Source organism: Cucumis melo, chromosome 6, assembly GCF_025177605.1.
Source record: "Cucumis melo cultivar AY chromosome 6, USDA_Cmelo_AY_1.0, whole genome shotgun sequence".
Lineage (NCBI taxonomy): Eukaryota > Viridiplantae > Streptophyta > Magnoliopsida > Cucurbitales > Cucurbitaceae > Cucumis > Cucumis melo.
The window spans coordinates 27,529,061-27,548,653 of record NC_066862.1 but is presented as its reverse complement, the minus strand read 5'-3'; the positions used below and the strand labels follow the sequence as shown (position 1 = coordinate 27,548,653).

Sequence of the window (19,593 nt, the reverse complement as noted above, 5' to 3'; positions counted from 1 at the left end):
AATATCTACGAATCAATTTAAAAGAAACAAGATAATTATAATTAAGTAGAATTGTCAAAAATAGTAAATTTTTAGATTCTATCAATAATAGACATTGATATGTTTCTACCGGTAATATTGATAGATAGTAATAGAAGTCTATCAATTTCTATCATTAATAGAATCCAAAATTTTACTACCGTTAGTACATATTTTAATTTATTTTGTTATTGAAATACTCCTCTACTTAATTTTCATCAATATTTTTTTTGAAACCTAGAACTAAATTTAAATTAAATAAAAAACTAAAAGTACATAACATTCTAAAACAATCACCTTATTAAAAATTAGACCAATAAAAAATAGTTACTTTCCCGAGAAAGGAAAAAACGGTTTGTTTCAACAACGTTACATAGAAAATGGTATTTTGTTATTTGTCATTGACGTTGAATGGCCAATTAAGGAAAAAACATCCATGGAATTTCCTGTCCAAATCATTACTCCTTTTCTCGAGGAACCAAATAATTGTTTTTCATCCCAATTAGTCAGTTTTACAATATTTAAATAATAAAAAAACACAACCCAAAGAAATTAATATGATATCAAACAACACAATACCAAAAACAGGTTTAGGGTTTACTATATGATACTTTCTTTGATGATATAAACGATTTTAATTTGTTTCGAAGAGATAAATCTTTAACGAATTATATTATAGACATCTAATAAATAATATATATTTGTATATTTATATATTTTTGAAGAATTGAATTCAATATTTTGGTTCTTTCTAATTGACAGAACAGTTTTAGGGTGTTACTAGAAATTTGTTTTAAATGGTAATAAAGTAATTGGATAAATGTTTTTGACCCCATAATTACATTGCTTTGAAAGGCTTGTATGCATCCAGATATGCTTTGTCAAATATTTCTATAAATTAATAGGAATATTCCTCACACCCATAATTTAAATAAGAATAAAAATTACTGATTTTTGAAAATTTTAGTCTTTCATATCTTTAAGGATGTATTTAGAGGTTTTTCTATTAAAATAATCATTAATTTGGAAAAACAAAAAATCAGACAAATTTATAATTAGATGCCAAAGTGACAACACATGAGTTGAAAAAAAAAATAATGAAAATAACCTATATATTTTATTTTCTTGAGATTAAAAAGAAGAGGGAATTGTTATTGATAGAAAAAAAAAAAGACTAAAGGAAAATAAAATATTAATTTTAAGTTTTCAATAATATTGAGTTTAACATTTTCTTAATTTCTTCTTCTTTCTAATAACAATAATACGCTACCTCATACGAAAATACTTCATAGTAAATAAGATAAATATAGTTCAACTCGTATAGGTATAGTATTTGTATTATTTATCTCAATTTAGCGTATATTTGAAATTTGGCTAAATATTAACTTTAAATTTTGGTTCATTATTTTAGTTTATGCACGTTTAAAATATTAAATTAACATTTATATTTTCTAATTTATTTCATTTTCGTACTTAAACTTTTAAAAGAATAATTTTGTTTCCTAAAAATGAAATAAAAACAAAAATGAATGATAAAATTGACCAATTTTTAAAAGTTAAATGAAAAAAAGATACTTTAGAGTTGAAAGTATAATAACTAAAGTCAAAGTAAAGATACCACAATAAACGAAAATTGGGAACGTAAAACTAAAATGAATATTTTTTAAAGTAGAAAAACCAAAAATCATATAATAAAGGGGTTTTAACAATTATAACTTAAAATATAATGTCTTATTACAAGTTTGACCTAAGATTGTCAAATTTTTCATAAATATCCTAATAAGCTTAATTTTATACAAATGTAGAGTCCAAAAAACCAAACTATCCATCTTTATTAGTAATAATATTTTTAAAAATAAAATTAAAAATAAAATAAGGAAAATGGACCAAGATTTGCATTTATTAAGTATCATATCTAAATATGATATGTAATTAATTAATTCTATTATGGTAATATTATAATCAAAATTACCTCATAATTAAATTTCTTTCGGTGATTTTGTTCAAAAATTCTTCACTCCGTCCGATCTCTCTCTCCGTCCATTATTTCTTATTTTGTTCAACTCCTTCAAAATTCTTTGGAAAACTTTTAGGGTATATGAAAAATATATAGTATATTACGTAGTTCATGCTTCGAAAAACTTTTAGAATATATGAAAAATATATAGTATATTATGTAGTTCATGCTTCGAAAATTTTTTAGGTATATGAAAAATATATAGTTTCCGGTCAACAAATTAGAATATATGAAAAAAATATATATTATATTACGAAAAATATATAGTACATTATGTAGCTAGCTATAGGAAAAATATAAGACGTGGAAACAGAAATGTGAAAAAATTAGATGAAATTTTGAGATATTTGTTTAAATTATCTCTAAAGTAAGTGATTTTTTAAATATTTATTATTCTTATTATCATTACATCATATTGATTTTAAAACACATAATAATTCTTCTTATTATTGTCCCAACACAACCTCCCTTCTCACGTTTGATCTTCACTTTCGACCATGATCCCGAAAGTCTCTATCTCTCAGGACCATGATGGAATCTCACTCGTTTGATTTTGGCTTACGTGATGGCTCCTACAATTACATCTTTTTCTGCCGTCTCAATGTCGATGATGGTGATGACATTGAAGCTCGCCAATTCTTCTTTACTTCTTCTTCCGGCGCTAAATGAAAATTGATGATGTTTTACGTGGTGATGAAAATAATATTGATGATTTATTATACATTAAATTTAATAAATAAAGTATTTCCATATTAGAAGAGATTTTATTTGATAATAATAGTAAATCTACCCTAAATAATAACATAATATTGAATACTATGAAAATTGTATTTAAATTATTAACATAAGCAAGGGAATAATTACATAATAAATTTAATATAATGTAACTAAGAAAATATTTTATATTTAATTTTAAAAATTATTAGTCATAATGCTATAATTTTCCTAAAAATATACAAAATCCTAATAATCCTAATCAAAATAATAAATTTTATTTTACAACATTAGTGAAAATTTCACAAAAACTAGCTCTTTTCTCTGAACGTTTCTATAATAAAGAAAAATGGACAGTATGGTGTGGCCCAGTCTAAAGCCCAAAAAGTGTGTTAAGGTTAGTTGGGCCTGAGAGGGCCCAATGAAGAAAATGAAATGCGATTGGGCTATCCATTTCCCACCGGCGGGGGAACTACAATTCTGGATTACTCCGGTGGCGAAGCGGGAAGGGTTGGCGGCGGTCTACGAGAGCTCTCTCGTCCAGCAATCACTATTACTCAACCTCATATCAATCTTCTTCAGGTCACACCATCAATTTCAAGTTTCAACTTCTTTTTACAATTCTCAATTGCCTCGATAATATGGATTATTCCTCATATCTTGATCTTCTTCCTCGAACATTTTGAAGAATGCTAAATGGCCAAGTTTTCCATTTCGGATCGGAGATATGGCTACTTTTCCGACTGTAAATGGCCTTCTGAAGCAGTCCACGTCCACCACGTTGTTGTTCTTAGGAATACGACTGCTGAAAAGGGTTTCCTCTTCTGCGTTTTTGCAGCCCTTGCCTTCTGTTTTTTCCTACTCAAGGTAATTTGTTGTTCCGAGAAATTCATAGGTACAAGCAGTATTTATAGGCTTAAAAATCATTTTTGTATTTGAAGTTTTACTAAGAATTCATGTATGTGTGTGTGTGTGTGTGTTTACAAAGGATGATACTCAATCTAAAGATTTGATGTAATTCTTTCTGTTTCTTTTGTCACCTTTTTTTTTTTTTTTTTTTTGGCTTTCCATTTTCGAAATCTGTTTGTAGTTGTTCTATATTGTTCAATTTATGGCTTTTGATTATCAGTTGCATTACACGACCTTCCGTTCCTGTTCTATAGTTTGTACATTTGAGTCATTGTTAAGAAAACCTTCCACTAAAGAGTTTCACTGTTCATTGATACGATTTAGCCGAACTGCCAAAATATATACATGAACTGAACTAAATGTATCAATAAATAGGATTGCTTTTGATATTCGAACAGCATTCTTAGAAATCTGTTGAAGTTTTTCTCAGTGCATTATCATTGACTCTGTGTTTAACAGGGCCAGTCGATCTTTGTTGCCTTATGGTGCTTGGTCTTGAATGTATTCTTTTTCAAGAAGTTGTTCAAGGGAAGGGTTGAGAAAGGTGAAAAATTGTGGAAGATCTCTGCCTTATTGCTTCCTAAATCTGAAATTTGAATATGTGCTGTTATCAAATCCTTTTGACGGATGGGGACTTTCTAAATGTGCAGAGAGTGTTATGGTTATGCCAAATTTTGGAGTCCAACTTGAAACTCACTTTCGTAGGTAACTTTTCTTTGGCGTCCAACTTCTTCCTTTCCAATGAAACTCACATTGGTCATTGATGTTTGTTATTTTGATTTGATAATCCTCTGAGGTTTGATATCCTTAGTTCTGCAATACTTTATCTTAAACTTTTATGCTTCAACATGGCCACCCCTCGCATGTTACTGTCGCAGATTCTCCTCGGTGCTTACTATGTTCTTGTCTCTTATTGTAGTGGAAAAGTCCTTCGTCGGTTTGTGCCTGTTGATAAAATTTTAAAACCAGTTCTCCTTGAATGCCTAACTCCAGTTACTTGTTACTGGAGTCTGTCCTTGATTGTACAAGGGGAAGACGAACTATTGTTGGTTTTCAAGGTAATTTTACAGTTTATTTAAATGTTATGGCCTGTCCCTTGAACCATGTATGATAATGATGTGGCATTAATGATGAAGAAAGAAAATGTAGAATAAATTATTATTTTGGTCACAAGTTAGGCTTCCATTAGACCCAGTTAAGAAACAAGGCTATATTGATATTGTGAATAACTTGTCCTAGTATGCGAGTTTGCTTATCCCCACCTTTTACACAAATGCAGATTCAGTAATCTATTTGTTTGAATAGACCTATGGCTCCGGTAATCATTTCATTACATTTTGTTTATGGGGTTCGAAAATATTCTTCTTTTTTGTCCGAGAATGAGCATAGCTTAATTGGCATAGGCTAGTATAATCAACCTTAAATTCAGAGGTGTGTTCTTTCATCCCACTTATTTTTGAAAAATATTCTTCCTCTTTGTAGGAATTACGTCCACCGGTGAAAATGCTGGTCCCTATCTGGAAGGCTTTATGTACCGCTACCGGTGATGATAAAAATGGAGATGCTTGTTCATAAGGCGATGGCAATCGTAGCTCCTGTGTATCATGTGAATTTGCCAACTCAATTTCTATCTTTTAGTCACGTATGTAAATGTATTAATTTTAGTTGTATATCATGATGATATTTTCCTCTTCCATTGATTTCTTGTTTAAATATTCCTCAATTCATTTTTCTATTTTCATACATTTAAGTTTTATTTTGTGTCTTTCCTTTCTAAAGAATACATTCATTATGATTTAAATCTTAAATGTTAGTAGAACGAATTTAATATATAAAACCAAAAAACTAAACCATTGTCAAAATTTGTTTTCAATACAATAATTGAGGTTCGATCAAGATCCATATAATATTTTTTTCACTTCCTTTCTCTTTTATTTACTTTTGTTATCTATGCAAACTACTAATTATTTATCCATAAAGTAAAACTTAGCTTATCGTGTAGGAAATATATTCATTTTCTTGAGATACTTTTTGTCCATCAAAATAAAACTTAAAAATTAAGTATTTATTTATTGGAGCTAAACTTGACTTGTAAAACATCTATTCATTTTCTTGAAATGGGAGGTTGAGTCTTCATCCCTACATTTCCCTAATAAGAAAACAACATAAACATCATTATTTACCTCTAATTTAATTACTTCATTGTAGAAAAATTGACTAATATTTCAAAAGCATAATCTGAACTAAATTCAACGTATCGACTCGGCTCCCTTATTGCTTCAATAGGCAATTTTGATAATGCAATTTCAAGAACCAGACCAAATCATCTGATTGGACCAATATTCTTTTAAGAAACATTTAGCTTTATTTACAATGTTTCAAAAGAATTTATTTAGATGGAGCGTAGATAACAGTTTATTGTAAGAATTACAACCAAAACTCCAAGGATACTTGAACTACAGAAACACTGCCTTTTTTTAACAAATCATCGTCCCCAACTATTGCTTGTATGCATCGTCTAAAAATGCTACTCAATCCAATCTACTCTGTATGCTGCTATTTACTCCACCTCCTGGGCAATTAGTCTCCTCGATGAAAGGGCAGCATTTCCCAAGAGTATTATAAACCTTCAGCCGAACTCAAGCGCTGCAACATCCTTTCTATGCTCAGCTCGTGTCGTCCCAGACCATTCCACGTTCCATTTGAACCACTTTTGCCATGTATTTCCAGCTCCTTTATCTGCTTATGCAATGCCTCCAAGTCCACAAGAGGTACCGTCGTTGGCCGTCCATGGGCGCACTGTACATTTAACATCTCACACTTGTCAATTACTAGTCATTTCCTCCTCCAACCCCCATGGAGGTTCGAAATGTATTCACTCACTTGGAAACATAGAGAAGTCTGCTTCAGTTCTTCAACGATAAGGGAGCACTCCGAAGGTAACAAAGAGTCTCCAAACATAATTGCACCTGATTAAAAAATTATCAAATATTAAGTTTTCAGTGAAAGATCCACATGAAAATGAAAATACACACATGGCAGTGGAACTAGCAGTCAACAGATTGTTGTTTTCAAATGGCTCGGAAATGAGAAAAGCAGGGAAGTTGCATCAAATGGTTTGAAGACTTATGGCAAGTTATTATTGGCATACATGGTTCCAATGAGTTTGTTTGGCCTACAAAAGCAATGGGTTGTTTAGCCCATAGAGGCCATGAGTTAATACAAAATGGGGGCAGTTTTTTCTTTTCTAGATATCTCAACTTTTCTTTTTGATAATTTTAAGAATAATGACTTTATCGAGAAATGAAAGAATACACGGCCATACAAAAAAACTCGCCTGCAAAAGCACCTTCACCTGCAAGCACCTATAGAATAATTACAAAAGGTTTTCAAATCAGACCCCCACAAAGAAACGTGGAAGCAAATAAGGGACCACACCTCACTAGCATCCTTGTCTAGCCCCTAAAAATTATACTATGCCACTTCCCCGATGCCACAATAAACGACCCTTCTCCCCACGACGTGGGTTGAAAGATGTTCGGACATCTTCATGGAATATCAGGAGACTCTTGAAGGATGAAGAAGTGTTTGAGTTTCAGAATCTTCTTTCCAACCTCTCTTCCTTTCCCATAAGAAAACATGGGGTGATGCTCAATTTTGAGCTCTTAAACCTTCACGATTGTTTTTGGTGAAATCCTTATCTTTTTACTTGGCTTCTTTAACAACTGTTGACAATGCCTTATCTAAAGCAATTTGGAAGTAAAAATTTCCAAAGAAAACCAATGTATTCATTCGGATCATCTTAAATGGTAGTAGCAATTCGGCAGAAATTTAGCAGAAAAAAGATTTGTCAGTCTTTTACTATCAGTGTGCTCCTTATGTTTCAAAGAGAATATCTCAATCACATCTTCTTTTGGTTTTCTCTGATTCTTGGAAGGCAAATGTGAACTTCTATGTGGCATTTGATAGAACTCAAAAGCATACTTAATTTGGGTTAATGGTGCGAAGGACATTCTTTCTAATCTCTGGTTAGAAAGAAATCAACATATTTTTCAAAATTCTGCTCAAGCAGTTAAGTTCCTTATGCTCCTATTGATTTGGCTCGTCTCAAGTCTTCTGCTTGGTGTTCTCTTTCCTAGAGACTCGAAGGGCTTTCATTTTAGGATATGTATACTTGCTGGAACGCCTTCATCTCTACTTCCAAATGGTATTTTTTGATGTTTTGGTATTTTTTTTGTCTCTGTGTTTATCTTTGTTTCCTGTATCCTTGTTTTTTTAGCATCAGTCTCTTTTCATTCCCTCAAATGAAACGTGTCATATCATATTTCAAAAAAATAAAAGACAAAACAAAAAAGAATACCATACAGAAAAGCTTAAGTCAGTCTCATCCACGCAGCATCTAATTTCCAATGATTCATAGTATTTGTAAATATTACACAAGTTTAAGCATGTACCTCTGCAGGCCTTTGAATTAAGAACTCGAAGTACGGATGGTGGCATCGTTGATGAGCCATCTGTATCAGCAAGCTTTCGATCCCAAAAATAAATTTATTTATTTATTTATAAAAAAAACCTTAGCAAGCTTATACATGTAGGACAGCATCATTTGCCAAATTTTTCAGGTGTTTAAGGAACAATACAACAGAATAAAATTAATATCTGAATAAAACAACTAAAATTTGTATTAGAGTGCAAGGGCCTCAGTTACCTGATGAAGAAACTCCAGAAGATCTACATCAGATAAATTAACCCCTAATATGCATGGTACCTATTATGCATACACAAAATGTTTATATAAATATATAACACGAACACATGAACTGGAATTCTAAAAAAAGATATAAATTTGTTACAAATTTGAAGCATGCAATAAATGATTTATTACAGTTCGCATGGTTTGGTTTCGCAAAGTTGAATGTAATAATTATAGAAGCAAGGAAGACGGTGATTAACTGCCATTAGCGTGATGACCGTTTCCTGCTTGTGTAGGATGTTCAAATTGCTGCACAGAGAACCAAATATTAATGTGGCAAACTTGAGCAGTACTGGCAAAACAGACAAACCCCTTATCTCTCAATTTTTCTTTTTAATCAAAATCAAAAGAAACTACCTTAGGCAATGTTTCACCTAGTTACCAAGGAAAATACATAGGTTTCCCGATGGATTAGGAGTTGTTGCCCTTCCCTCTCTTTAGCATACTAAGTAGCTTTTTAGCTTAGCATAGCAAGAGAGGAAAAGGACAGTTTAGAAGGTTCTAGGGAGTCATACAGGATACCTTCGGAAGGATTTTGAATCTTGAGCATGAATATTACAGATCCAACCCCACTCTTTAACCTGATCAGCATAGTTATACAGCAACTGGTAACCAATCTCTGGCAGTGCCTGTAGTAATCAAACAGCAGGATAAATTTATCCTTTAAATCAAAGCATGACAGATCAAGACTAGAAAACAGAAAACAAAATTTACCAGCTCGTGTTCAGCATCTAGATAGGCTGTAGTCTTTGCTTCACCGGACAACAGCTGTGTACATATGGCTTTAATAGAAATCACAAAGAACTAGTTCACCAAACAAATTTTGATTACCTTTTGACGAAGATCTTCAAGTCGGATTCTTTCATCTGCAGCATGCTGTAGAAAAGCACCATTTCAACATCATTACCAAACCCCGCACCTAGAAGACTTGTCAATTGGTTTACACATAATGTATATAGAGTGTAAGAGGAATAACGAGGCATGAGTACCCAAAGAAATGGATGAAAATACACATAGACAACCTTATTAGAAATAATAATTGTAACTAAGAGTATATGTATAGACTGAAACCTCCATTAACTTTCAATAGGACAAAACCAAAAGAAGTGCAGATAAGATACACACCATACCATGAGACCAAAATGAGAAAACACTTTAAATCTAAATTAACAAGAAAGAACGAATCATTAAAAGTAACTTATGAAGAACATTCCAACAGAAAGGTATATGCCCTGTATATGGTTTCCAAATGGTAAGATGCATGTACTTATCAGACAGGAAAAAAAATGGACAACCCTATTGTTTCTTTTGATCCAAGAAGATCAGATAAGAGATCTTGCAGCATTCTTACAAATCACACAAGCTAACCCTTGGCCACCAACTACATTGTTCCATGAAGTAAAGTAGCAGGGCCTTTAGGATCACCAGAACCCAAAATCAAATCTGATAGCCCAGCTACAATAGATAGAAAAGTGAACAAAAACACAAAACCACCTGAAGTGAATGAACCTATAGGGATTGAACTAACCTGATCAATAACAGCCAAAATTCCACCAGAAACAACTGGAATGAATTTCTTGTCTAGCTGTAGAAGAACTTTTGCATTTTCAAGGAAATTTTTATCGATCAAGTCTGGAACTAAGGAATTGCTAGCAAGCGATAGGAACCCTGAAGAGATATCAAGTATGCTAACTTCATCGTCAAAAGCATGTGAATCCTCATTTCTCTGAAATCAACAAGGAAAAACTATTAAATATCACTCAAATAAATAAAACAAAGCCTCGTATCAAATAAAAGAAAGAAAATCAAGTTTCTAACTTAACTGTAGTTGGACAGCAATTTTTCCATTTGATCCATAGATCTGAGGACTCTTGAGTTTCCTTTGAGCATAATTCTGGAAATGAAATAGGGTCAAATCTATGCCATTCAAAAAGTATTGGAGGATATTAAAAAAATCACTAATATGCTAACTATAAAAGTTAGCTGTGTTATTTTTGGAGAAATAATAACAATTTTCTCTTTTTCTTCAAAAGGGACCAAATAATGGGTAAATATAACACGTGAAATACTAACAAGGAAACTAATTATAAAAGGAAAGAACATCTAAAAATAATTAAAAGATGTAAATGACTAATTCAAACACAACTATTTATATAATCGACACACTATAAATATAATTTCTCAGTCTAAAAACTCAATATTTGAGGACAACAAAATTATGTACCAGTGTGGCATGCTATATAATGTAGCTGTAGGGACTATTCTTGATGATCGATTTAATTAAAGCATCCTGATTAAACATTGTTATATCAATGATGATAAACATAAATCTACTAAACCTGCATCAGAAGAGATTAACAGCACAAGATTCTTTCAATGTTTTCCTGATCAGATAAAATCCCTCAATATCAATCCCCTCAAAAGATATTGAAATCTCGTTTTCCCAAGTCCAATAAGAACAAATAAATAATCAGTTTAGTATACATGGTATACCTATAGCACTTTCAGTAACCTTAACATCGGATTGGGACTGCTTGGAGATCTCTCCTTGTTTCTCCTCACCATTTCCTATAATAGCAGACATCTTTATCGTATCTGTTCTGGAAGATCTGGAAGTGAGGAAGAGGTTCTTTATATTCAAACAAAAATCTCAAATTTTAAATTGACAGGGGAAAGGTTTTGCTCTCTACCTGGTTTCAACCAATAAGTCATCAACAGGAAAAGGCTTAACATATTGATTACTAGTACCAGAGACATGTTCGGAATCTCTCAGCTCAACTGGTTCTGTACATGCCAGGCAGTAGCTACAAAGTTAGTAATTCATCAGTGACATCTTACAGGCTATTACTTTATAAATAATTAATACCTAAATGGGGTGGGCTGTCAAGGAAGACCGATGCCTTAAGCTTTTCAACTTTCCCCTGGTCCATGCAATAGAAACTAGAGGCACTAGACTGATCAGCTTTTCCTTCGTTCAGGCAATAGAAACTAGCGGCATTAGGCCTTTCTGCCTTCTGTTGGTCCAGGCAATAGAAACTCGTCTTTCTTTTGTAAAAAGGTGGAGCCGATTTGCCTCTTCTAGGCCTTTCAACAGAACAGTACTTCTGTTTAAAAGCTTGATGTCCAAACTTAGGTTCTGAGCTTCCATAAGCCTTTTCACAATCTCTTTCAGGCAATCTCCAATTGGAAAAATACTTCTGACGGGAGTGCATATCAGGACTCCTAGGAGAAGAATGTTCAAAATTATTTGACTTTTTAAGGAAGTTACCAAGGTTTTCTCTAGTATCAAAAACATCATCAACTATCATTGCACTATCGGTGTAACTTGACTTGTAATTATTTTTTTTGGAGCTACTCAACATGATATCATAATCAAATCGGCAGCCCTTTTCATCATCATCCACCAACTGCTTGAAGGGTGTCCTATCTCTAGATCTCCAGCTCCTTTCGACCTCATCCCTAACACTGAAGCAATCAACATCCCATTCTGTAGCTAATATGGATTTTGAAGTCATGTGAGCATTTGGGGAATTTCTGGTCTGATAACTTGACAAAAACATCTGCATATGCTTGTCCAATGCCATAAAGATATACAAATTAGATCAAATAATTTTAGATAGAAATTTATATCTTGAGAAATTCATAAATTGTTAGCCCTAATAGGTCAGAGAGCATACCTCAGCATGCAATGAGGATCCGGCACAAAAATCAGAACCCTTGATGTAAGCATCAAGTTTCATAATATCAACTTCATCATCAAGCATTCCTTGCATTTGGGTTCTGTCGATGACATCATTTTGAATGTACGGATGAAAACTGCTCATTGAGGAGCATCCCGTAAGTGAAGGTTTGTTACCCATGAAGATACAATCATCATAGCTAATTTCATGAAAGTAAGAAGATGGTGTACTTTCGGCAGACCCAGTGATCATATCGATATGCATTTTAGATGATTGACCTTTAAAATCTGAACAGAAGATATTCTCCTCAACAATGTCATCACATCCTTTTGGAGAATTCAGCCTTCTATCCAAAAAGGAGCCTTCAGATACAAAAGGAAATTCAGGTACCAATTGGTAATGGTCATTGTTTCGGACAGCTGTAGTTGAGCATTTTGCCAAGGGAGTATCCCATGATTTTGGGAAATGACCGGCTTGGTGACTAAATTGCATCTTAGCTAGATGGTGATCACCGTCATCAAATTCAATTGAACTTGTGTGTGAACTCTCACGTGCCTTTTTGTCACAAAACCTATAGGACAAGATGTCATCATGTTTTGTGAACATGACTGATGGTGAAAACATATCAATGAGGGAAGCCTGGCAGCTTTGCATTCTGTTCTTCTTCACAGATAGAATATCATCTGAAACAAAAATTGAACCAGGTCATTTTTATACTGCAAGTTTGCACGGTCTGAGTATACTTCTCATGGGGAAGTGTCTGTGCAGATAATAAATGGAGACATTTTCACATTAAGAATAAATCATTTCATAAATCAAAAGTGAGATCGAAGACGAAAGTTCAACTTAAAAGTACTTGATTTTGTTGAAATCGTGTTATCTTCATCCTTCCACAGCTCATCTCCAACTATGGGGGCTGAATGGACCACAGATTTTCCTGAAAGTGCAAAATAAAACTTCAAACAGTGCTTATGAACAATGACTACGATGTGAAGATATGGCTAAATGTATACCACAATTATATTTTTCCTTCCAAAATTGTTGAATGGCCTCTTCAATGAAGGTAAGTATTGGGGTCCAGTCCTTTGCAAATCAAGACAGAAGGAAATCAGAAGGGATTGGATAAAAGGGTCTAAGGAAAGAATTCTACCGAACAATTAAAATGTGATCAAACAAAAGCATTTCATATTTCATATTAAATAAAGGAACAGAGGATAAATGAATGAACTAGTGTTTGGAGAACAAGAATTACCTTAAACTGAACAAAGGTCTTGGATGATTCAAATGTTAGATCGTAGAAAGATACAGGGCACTCTAAATTTAAAACATAAGCAGGATTTGCTTCAGACCTGCTTCTCTTCCTTCTGTGAAAGACAAGGTCAGTCTGTGGATCCAGGCTCATAAATCTACCGGCCAGTTGATTAAGTAATTTATGAATTTGGCCCTTGCAAATGAATCGCCTGTTAATATCTGTCCCTGCTGAGGTCCAAACAATTTCATAAAATACTGAATCCTATCCACCCACCAATCACCATAGATTTAAAGAAATTACAGAATGGTGTGGATACAGACATATTGAACACCCTGCCATAAAAACAACTTATAAAAAATAATGAAATATCAAAAAGCAGAATAAGCCTTCTTTTGTGACATCAAGAAAATAATCATACCTTGATACTGAAATTGTCAAACGGACTGCATATATAGCCTGATAGCTTTAAGTCCCCACCACCGATTTTTAATTCATGGAGAGACCTGGAAACCTCACTACCAAACCCACTTCTCAAAAGTGATAAAGGAGAAGGAGAGGGATCCGTGCAAAGAAGAATACTCTCACTACATCAGAGAAATAAAATTGTGAAAACACTGACATAAAAACTTGACATTTCAACTTCAACCTGTATTAAACGTTGATATACCTTTCACTATCTACAATTTTGAAGGAAACTTTAGAATGTACAAGGGCAGTTCGAACTACACATTTCTTGACTGCATGCAAGACCTTCTTGGGGCTTCAAGTTCCATTATGCAAAATGAAATTTCACACGTCCATAAAATGCAATATAAGATTTCATTTTACAGCAGCTAAAAGGTTAAGGTCCGTTTGGTTTATGAAAGTATTTTAAAAATTTACATTTTGAGAACAATCATACTTAGAGTATCAAAATAAAAGAAAAATTATAATTTATGAGGAAAAAATTGTATTTTTCATCAATTAATTTTAAATATAAAAATTGAGGCACTGAACGCCTAAAACTGGCAGTTATCATTGTATTAACAAGTATGAAAGAAATAATTTAAAAAATATGTGAAAGGAATTAAATATTGGTGTTTGATTTCTATTTCTCAAGAACATGCTACCAAAGTGTGCATTACAAACTTTAACAAGGCAAGTTTTTGATGTTCCTTAAACACATACTTTAAACTTCATTCTGACAAGGCCCTGTATATTTCCTTCTGGCTTTTTAGCTTTCTTAAACTATGATTGCAATCTATTATCTTCTTTCTCATCATAAGAACTTGCCTTATCCATAGGTCAACTCTTGAATTCTCCTTTTCACTAAAAAAAATTGTTTATTATACAAAAAGGAATAAAAAAGTTAGAAGAAATTAAGACCTGGATTGCATATGTTTCCTTCGAACTGGTTGGTTGTAAAACAGATCTCGAACAATAACTACAAAAGAAAAAGATGAAAGAACCCTGATTCAGTATGGCCTTAAGATGTATTTGCAAGAATAGAATATAACAAAGGAGAAAATAATTTTTTTCCAGTTGTAATTGCAAGTGTTTAGAAGTATTTGGAGCACACCATAATAAGATGCATATAGTTTCAACTATTTTTTCATTGCCAGTCTAGTTCAACAGAAAGTTCAGTGAAACCGATAGTTGCCTTGCTCCCATCCAAGTGAAAATCTACCTACTAAAAGACATATCCATCATCCCTTCACTGTATGTCATACTAAACTCCCCACATTTGTTTTCCCTCCTTGTATCAGTATAATGAACGGTTAATCAATGCACTGCATCAAGGTACAAATATTACAATCAAACTATTTCTTACAAATGATGGTAATTTTGTGAACCCATATATACTTCAGAACTACAGATCAGATAACTGAAAGAATAATTACAAAAATTTTAAAACCAAAATTGGATCTACATCCCATATAATTACGTTTTACCACACACACACCAGTGTTCCAACCGGTACGATTTACCACATCAACGTTTTTCATGATGCTAATGGTCAGAACAGAAAACCGCAAACAAAAGTAAGAGTCCAGAATCCAGATACAAAGAGATGGAGCAGAGAAGGAAATATAATAATATATATCCAGATACGTAGGAGCTGATTGGATACCCTTTGTTGATTAAAAGACTATATTTATAGAGGAAAAAAAAGAAGAAGAAGTTGAAATTTTAAAGTTCTCTCTCTAATTTGCCCATTAAAAGAGATTATATGGTGTGTGTGTTTAGAATCCCCCCCCCCCCCCCGGAAATGAAAATCCGGCTCTTGCCCTGTAGATAGAAGCACTTGCAAGGTCTTAAAGCATGATAAGCAATCTTTGCAATTTAACGTAACCGAGAGATGATGAAACTGTTACCACTTACCAGTAGTGCCAAAATCTTCCATATCATCAATTCCAAGATACAAGCATTTGCAACCCTGTAACAGACAGAATAAAAGTTAATTACTTTAAATAACAACAAAATATGAAACTTTGCATAAATGCCTCCATAATTAAATAGCTGTAACTTTCTGTACCTTTAAGACTTTACGATATCCATTTGCCCTCCCACATGCTCTAGTTATGATCTCCACTAATGACAAATCTGAAATGGAAGCCAATGCCTCTCCTCGAAAGCCAAATGTTCCACCTTTGAGATCCATGTCGATGAGATCGTGAAATTTTGATGTCACTGCATAAAGATATTGAAAAGTGGCCAAGGTAGTAAATCCAAATTCACTAAATATTTGTGAACTTGCTAACATGCTTATTTCCATAGCTAGAGTTCTACTTTTCACCAGTTGTCTATAAGATTATCACATCAAAACATCCTTTCAGTGCTTACAAGAGCAGCAGTGAAATCCATTAACAGATTCTGCCCTTTTTTGCACTATTTCTGTTAGTTGAGAAAACTGATAGACTTTCGGAAATATCGTTAGAGTTATATTTAAAGAGATTTGTTGGTCTAAACTTGCCCTTCAGTACGCTGCACTCAATCAAAGCTAAGAAACCTTTTCTAACCCATCCAGTTATAACACTTGCCAACATCATCCCCCTTGCAAGCCCAAGCATAACAATTCTGGATTCCAAAGTAAAAACGGGGAAATGATAATGAAGTAAGATACGCGGTGCACAAAGAAGAAAGTTAAGATTTTTACCATATCTTTCTCCGAGCAAGACTAACCCATCTCGAGTAATACCAGATCCTACAAGAATATAACAAATTCACTGTATCAGTATGAAACTTGATATAGAAAATTAAAGTAACAAGTACTGAACTGAGAAAATCACAAACCATCGTCCACTACTTTAACATAGGATGTCCCAATGCCAATGAAAATTGAAATCTGGAGAAGACATAAATTGATACAATAGATTGTAAGTAAGATACAATAAGGCAGGCAAATTAGAAGAAAATTGTATATATAACCTTCACATGGAAAAATAACAATTTTAGTCCCTAAACATTGATGGTTGTTTCTACTTAGTTTTTGAAGTTTTGAGAAGTTCTAATTACGTCCTTATAATTTCTGATATTGTTCTTCTTTTTTTTTTTTTTTTTGGTACCAGAAACATTTCATTGATGAATGAAATTAGGGGAGAACCACAAACACCTAAAGGTGGTTACAAAAGAGTGCATCAATTACTAACTAAAAAGGATATGCTAACATGAGAGAAAGGGTGCTTCGTTTTACACCATGAGAATGGTGCTTTTTGATGTTGTTCTATAAGTCAATATAAGTACCAAAGAACGATTTCGCACAACCTGACACAAAGAAACAAAGTAGCAAGAAAAAATCAAGGTAAACAAGCTAAAATATTGAATAAGGTGAACCAGCAAAAACACTATATATTATACCAGATTTCGTCGCTCTTATTGTATCTGCCTAGCCTACTATTTGGTGCCCATGCCTAATCATCATTCTTTAATTGGCTTAATATGACAGTATTAAGATTCCACAAAACAAGAACAACAAAGAAATACAAGAACACTAAAACATAGACTGAGTTCAGTAACTAGATTGATTCTCTATTTATCCTCTTTGTAAAGAGAATAAATCAAACCATAAAGGAGTAGTTTTTCTCTTGTAGAAGAGAAGAAAGGTACTCAGTGATGGATGACTAAGAAGTAAACTATGACTACATGGTAGGCTCTAGTTCATAATGCACTACTTGAAACTGTTTTAGGAGCAAGATTGATTTATATCTAAGTTTAATGTTCTGCACACTCTCGATCAGATTAACTTACTACACTCTCGATCAGATTAACTTACTGTAACATTGATAATTAGTCATAAAACATATCACCTATCACATTTCCAACTTGGGCAAGTAAGCAACCCCGTGCCTCAACATAGCACAATATCATACAAAGGACGATTAGACTCGATACCTTTGACGCACCAGCATCCAAACTATTATAAACAAGCTCTTCCACGACCTTCGTGACATCATAGAGAATAACGCCAGCACGCACAGAATTACGAACTGACTTCGGCAGGGGCTTGATAGTCCCCATCTAGCATTAAAGTGCATCGGTAAGGAAAAACATCAAAAGAGAAACAAGACGAAGAAGAAGAATAGGAAGAGAATTAGCATATAAATAGAAAGATAAATAGTTAATTATTTTCACCAAAATTTAATACATTAATTGTACTGCTTTTTCAGAACGTAGTTCCAACGGCGAGAGCGAGTGGACAAATTATGCAAAATTTGGCTAGAGAAACTTGAATTCCTAACTTTCGTATAATTCGCTTGAGACAATATCAGCCTTCCCATTCCGTCAAAAAGACAAAACATGGACTTGGAAGCATGTGAAAATTGAAGTTTGGCTCGGAGATAAAGTAAGGCGCGAATACAACAAACTAGACAACCAGTTCAATATTTTTTTTCAACATAAATTCATTCCGCAATTTCGAAGGTTCTCATATTCGATTTACAACACTTCTTTTCATAAATTTATAAACAATTTAGCGTCAGCTCTCTTTCAACAAGTTTTTAGGAGCACATGCGAAAGCGACAATAGCCAAACAACTGCGCATTTCCGCAAAATTGAAAGTTAACAAAAATGCCAATGAAGACTATATTCGCTTTGCTCTCTTGCTTGTGCAGTTTAGGAAGATTCATGAAAAGCAATGAGTTCTTAATGAAACAAACCTACAAAAAAGCCTACGTACAAGACTTCTGTAACTACAATTTTACTCCAATTCTGTCAAAAATCCCAAAAGCTATGCTCACATGTTACCGCAGCATCCACAGCCAGCTCTTCTTTCGATGAGTCGGTGCCGGCTCATGTGCCGATGGCTCCGAGGCGGAACCCGTATTCAGTCTGAAGCCAACTTCTTTCGAGACGACTGTGCTTCGCCGCAGTGAATGAAAAAATGGCCGCGCCGAGTGTCGAATTCAGAGCATACCGCCGTAAATCGTAATTAAAAACTTTCCCGGTACCAAGGTGGCGCCAGGACGAACGACATGTCGGTCCGTTTAAGATAAAATGATTTGGACTCCAAACTAGCCAATTTTATCTTACTATTTCATGGAAATATCAATCGACACAAAGATGATAAAAGTTTTAGAAAAATTCAAGCTGAGGAAAAAAATTTGATGGTGACTTAATTAAACTATTATTAATCATTTTTAACCATCATTTTTTAATACTAAGACAACATTTAAATGCATTATATTGTTACTTACCGTATAAAAAATATTCAGGCCGACACTTACACAGATGAATTGATTGTGTTGATGGATTATAATAGTTAGTATTTATAGTAGTTGATGGTAATAATTAGTGTTTTGGTACATACTATATTGGTATAGGTTATCATAATTTGTGTTTGAAGTAAGATGTAACCTATTTTTATTTTGGTAAGAAATGATAAACGTGGTAAAATAGTGAATATTGTGGCAAATAGTAAATACAATAAAAATAATGAAATTTTGAAATAGTAATTATTGCTCTTAATTCTATGTTAAAGATAGTTGTAGACACTACTATTAGAGTTGGTACCATAAACATGGTATAGCCTATTCCACCAACCTATAGTTGGTATACCTCAAACGAACCCTTAAAAGTAAAATCTTTCTTACTATCGGACATCAACATTTTATTTGGTCTCACCTATCTTTTTCTTAAGAAAAAGAAAAAAGAAAAGAAACAAATTAGAACCCCCCACCCCGCCATAAACAAAAATATGTATTGTTTTTATCAATTTATTACAGTATATCTCAGTTACACCATCTTCCTCATGCATGGTTCAACATTATGACTT

At 33.2% G+C, this 19,593-nt stretch overlaps 2 protein-coding genes across 22 annotated transcripts; one reads left to right on the top strand and one right to left on the bottom strand.

Annotated features, from left to right (window-relative positions):
• The first annotated feature begins 3,132 nt into the window (after positions 1–3,132).
• LOC103490645 (uncharacterized) lies at positions 3,133–5,414 on the top strand. Of its 2 annotated transcripts, XM_008450244.3 has the most exons (6): positions 3,133–3,331; positions 3,438–3,616; positions 4,118–4,202; positions 4,309–4,363; positions 4,578–4,716; positions 5,141–5,414. In XM_008450244.3, exons 2-6 carry the CDS (start codon positions 3,446–3,448, stop codon positions 5,231–5,233), a joined length of 543 nt encoding a protein of 180 aa, XP_008448466.2. In that variant the 5' UTR covers positions 3,133–3,331; positions 3,438–3,445; the 3' UTR covers positions 5,234–5,414. The 2 variants fall into 2 exon arrangements, with proteins under 2 accessions (XP_008448466.2, XP_008448467.2); XM_008450245.3 differs by having other exon boundaries at positions 3,218–3,616.
• Positions 5,415–5,962: 548 nt separating this feature from the next.
• Positions 5,963–18,848, bottom strand: LOC103490644 (DNA mismatch repair protein MLH3). 20 transcript variants are annotated; one of them, XM_051086341.1, is made up of 28 exons: positions 18,560–18,837; positions 17,726–17,840; positions 16,617–16,668; positions 16,480–16,527; positions 15,859–16,013; positions 15,705–15,759; positions 14,709–14,766; positions 14,011–14,103; positions 13,762–13,927; positions 13,660–13,675; positions 13,344–13,561; positions 13,105–13,174; positions 12,948–13,028; positions 12,089–12,774; positions 11,772–11,980; positions 11,278–11,633; positions 11,102–11,195; positions 10,905–11,020; positions 10,235–10,305; positions 9,940–10,137; positions 9,243–9,287; positions 9,126–9,179; positions 8,934–9,040; positions 8,612–8,660; positions 8,367–8,426; positions 8,113–8,185; positions 6,542–6,627; positions 5,963–6,457 (listed from the first exon to the last, which is right to left on the bottom strand). In XM_051086341.1, exons 1-28 carry the CDS (start codon positions 18,613–18,615, stop codon positions 6,278–6,280), a joined length of 3,567 nt encoding a protein of 1,188 aa, XP_050942298.1. In that variant the 5' UTR covers positions 18,616–18,837; the 3' UTR covers positions 5,963–6,277. The 20 variants fall into 20 exon arrangements, 17 of the variants coding, with proteins under 17 accessions (XP_050942298.1, XP_016900666.2, XP_008448458.2 ...); XM_017045177.2 differs by having other exon boundaries at positions 11,278–11,980; XM_008450236.3 differs by having other exon boundaries at positions 11,278–11,980; positions 17,715–17,840; positions 18,479–18,836.
• Positions 18,849–19,593: the final 745 nt, after the last annotated feature.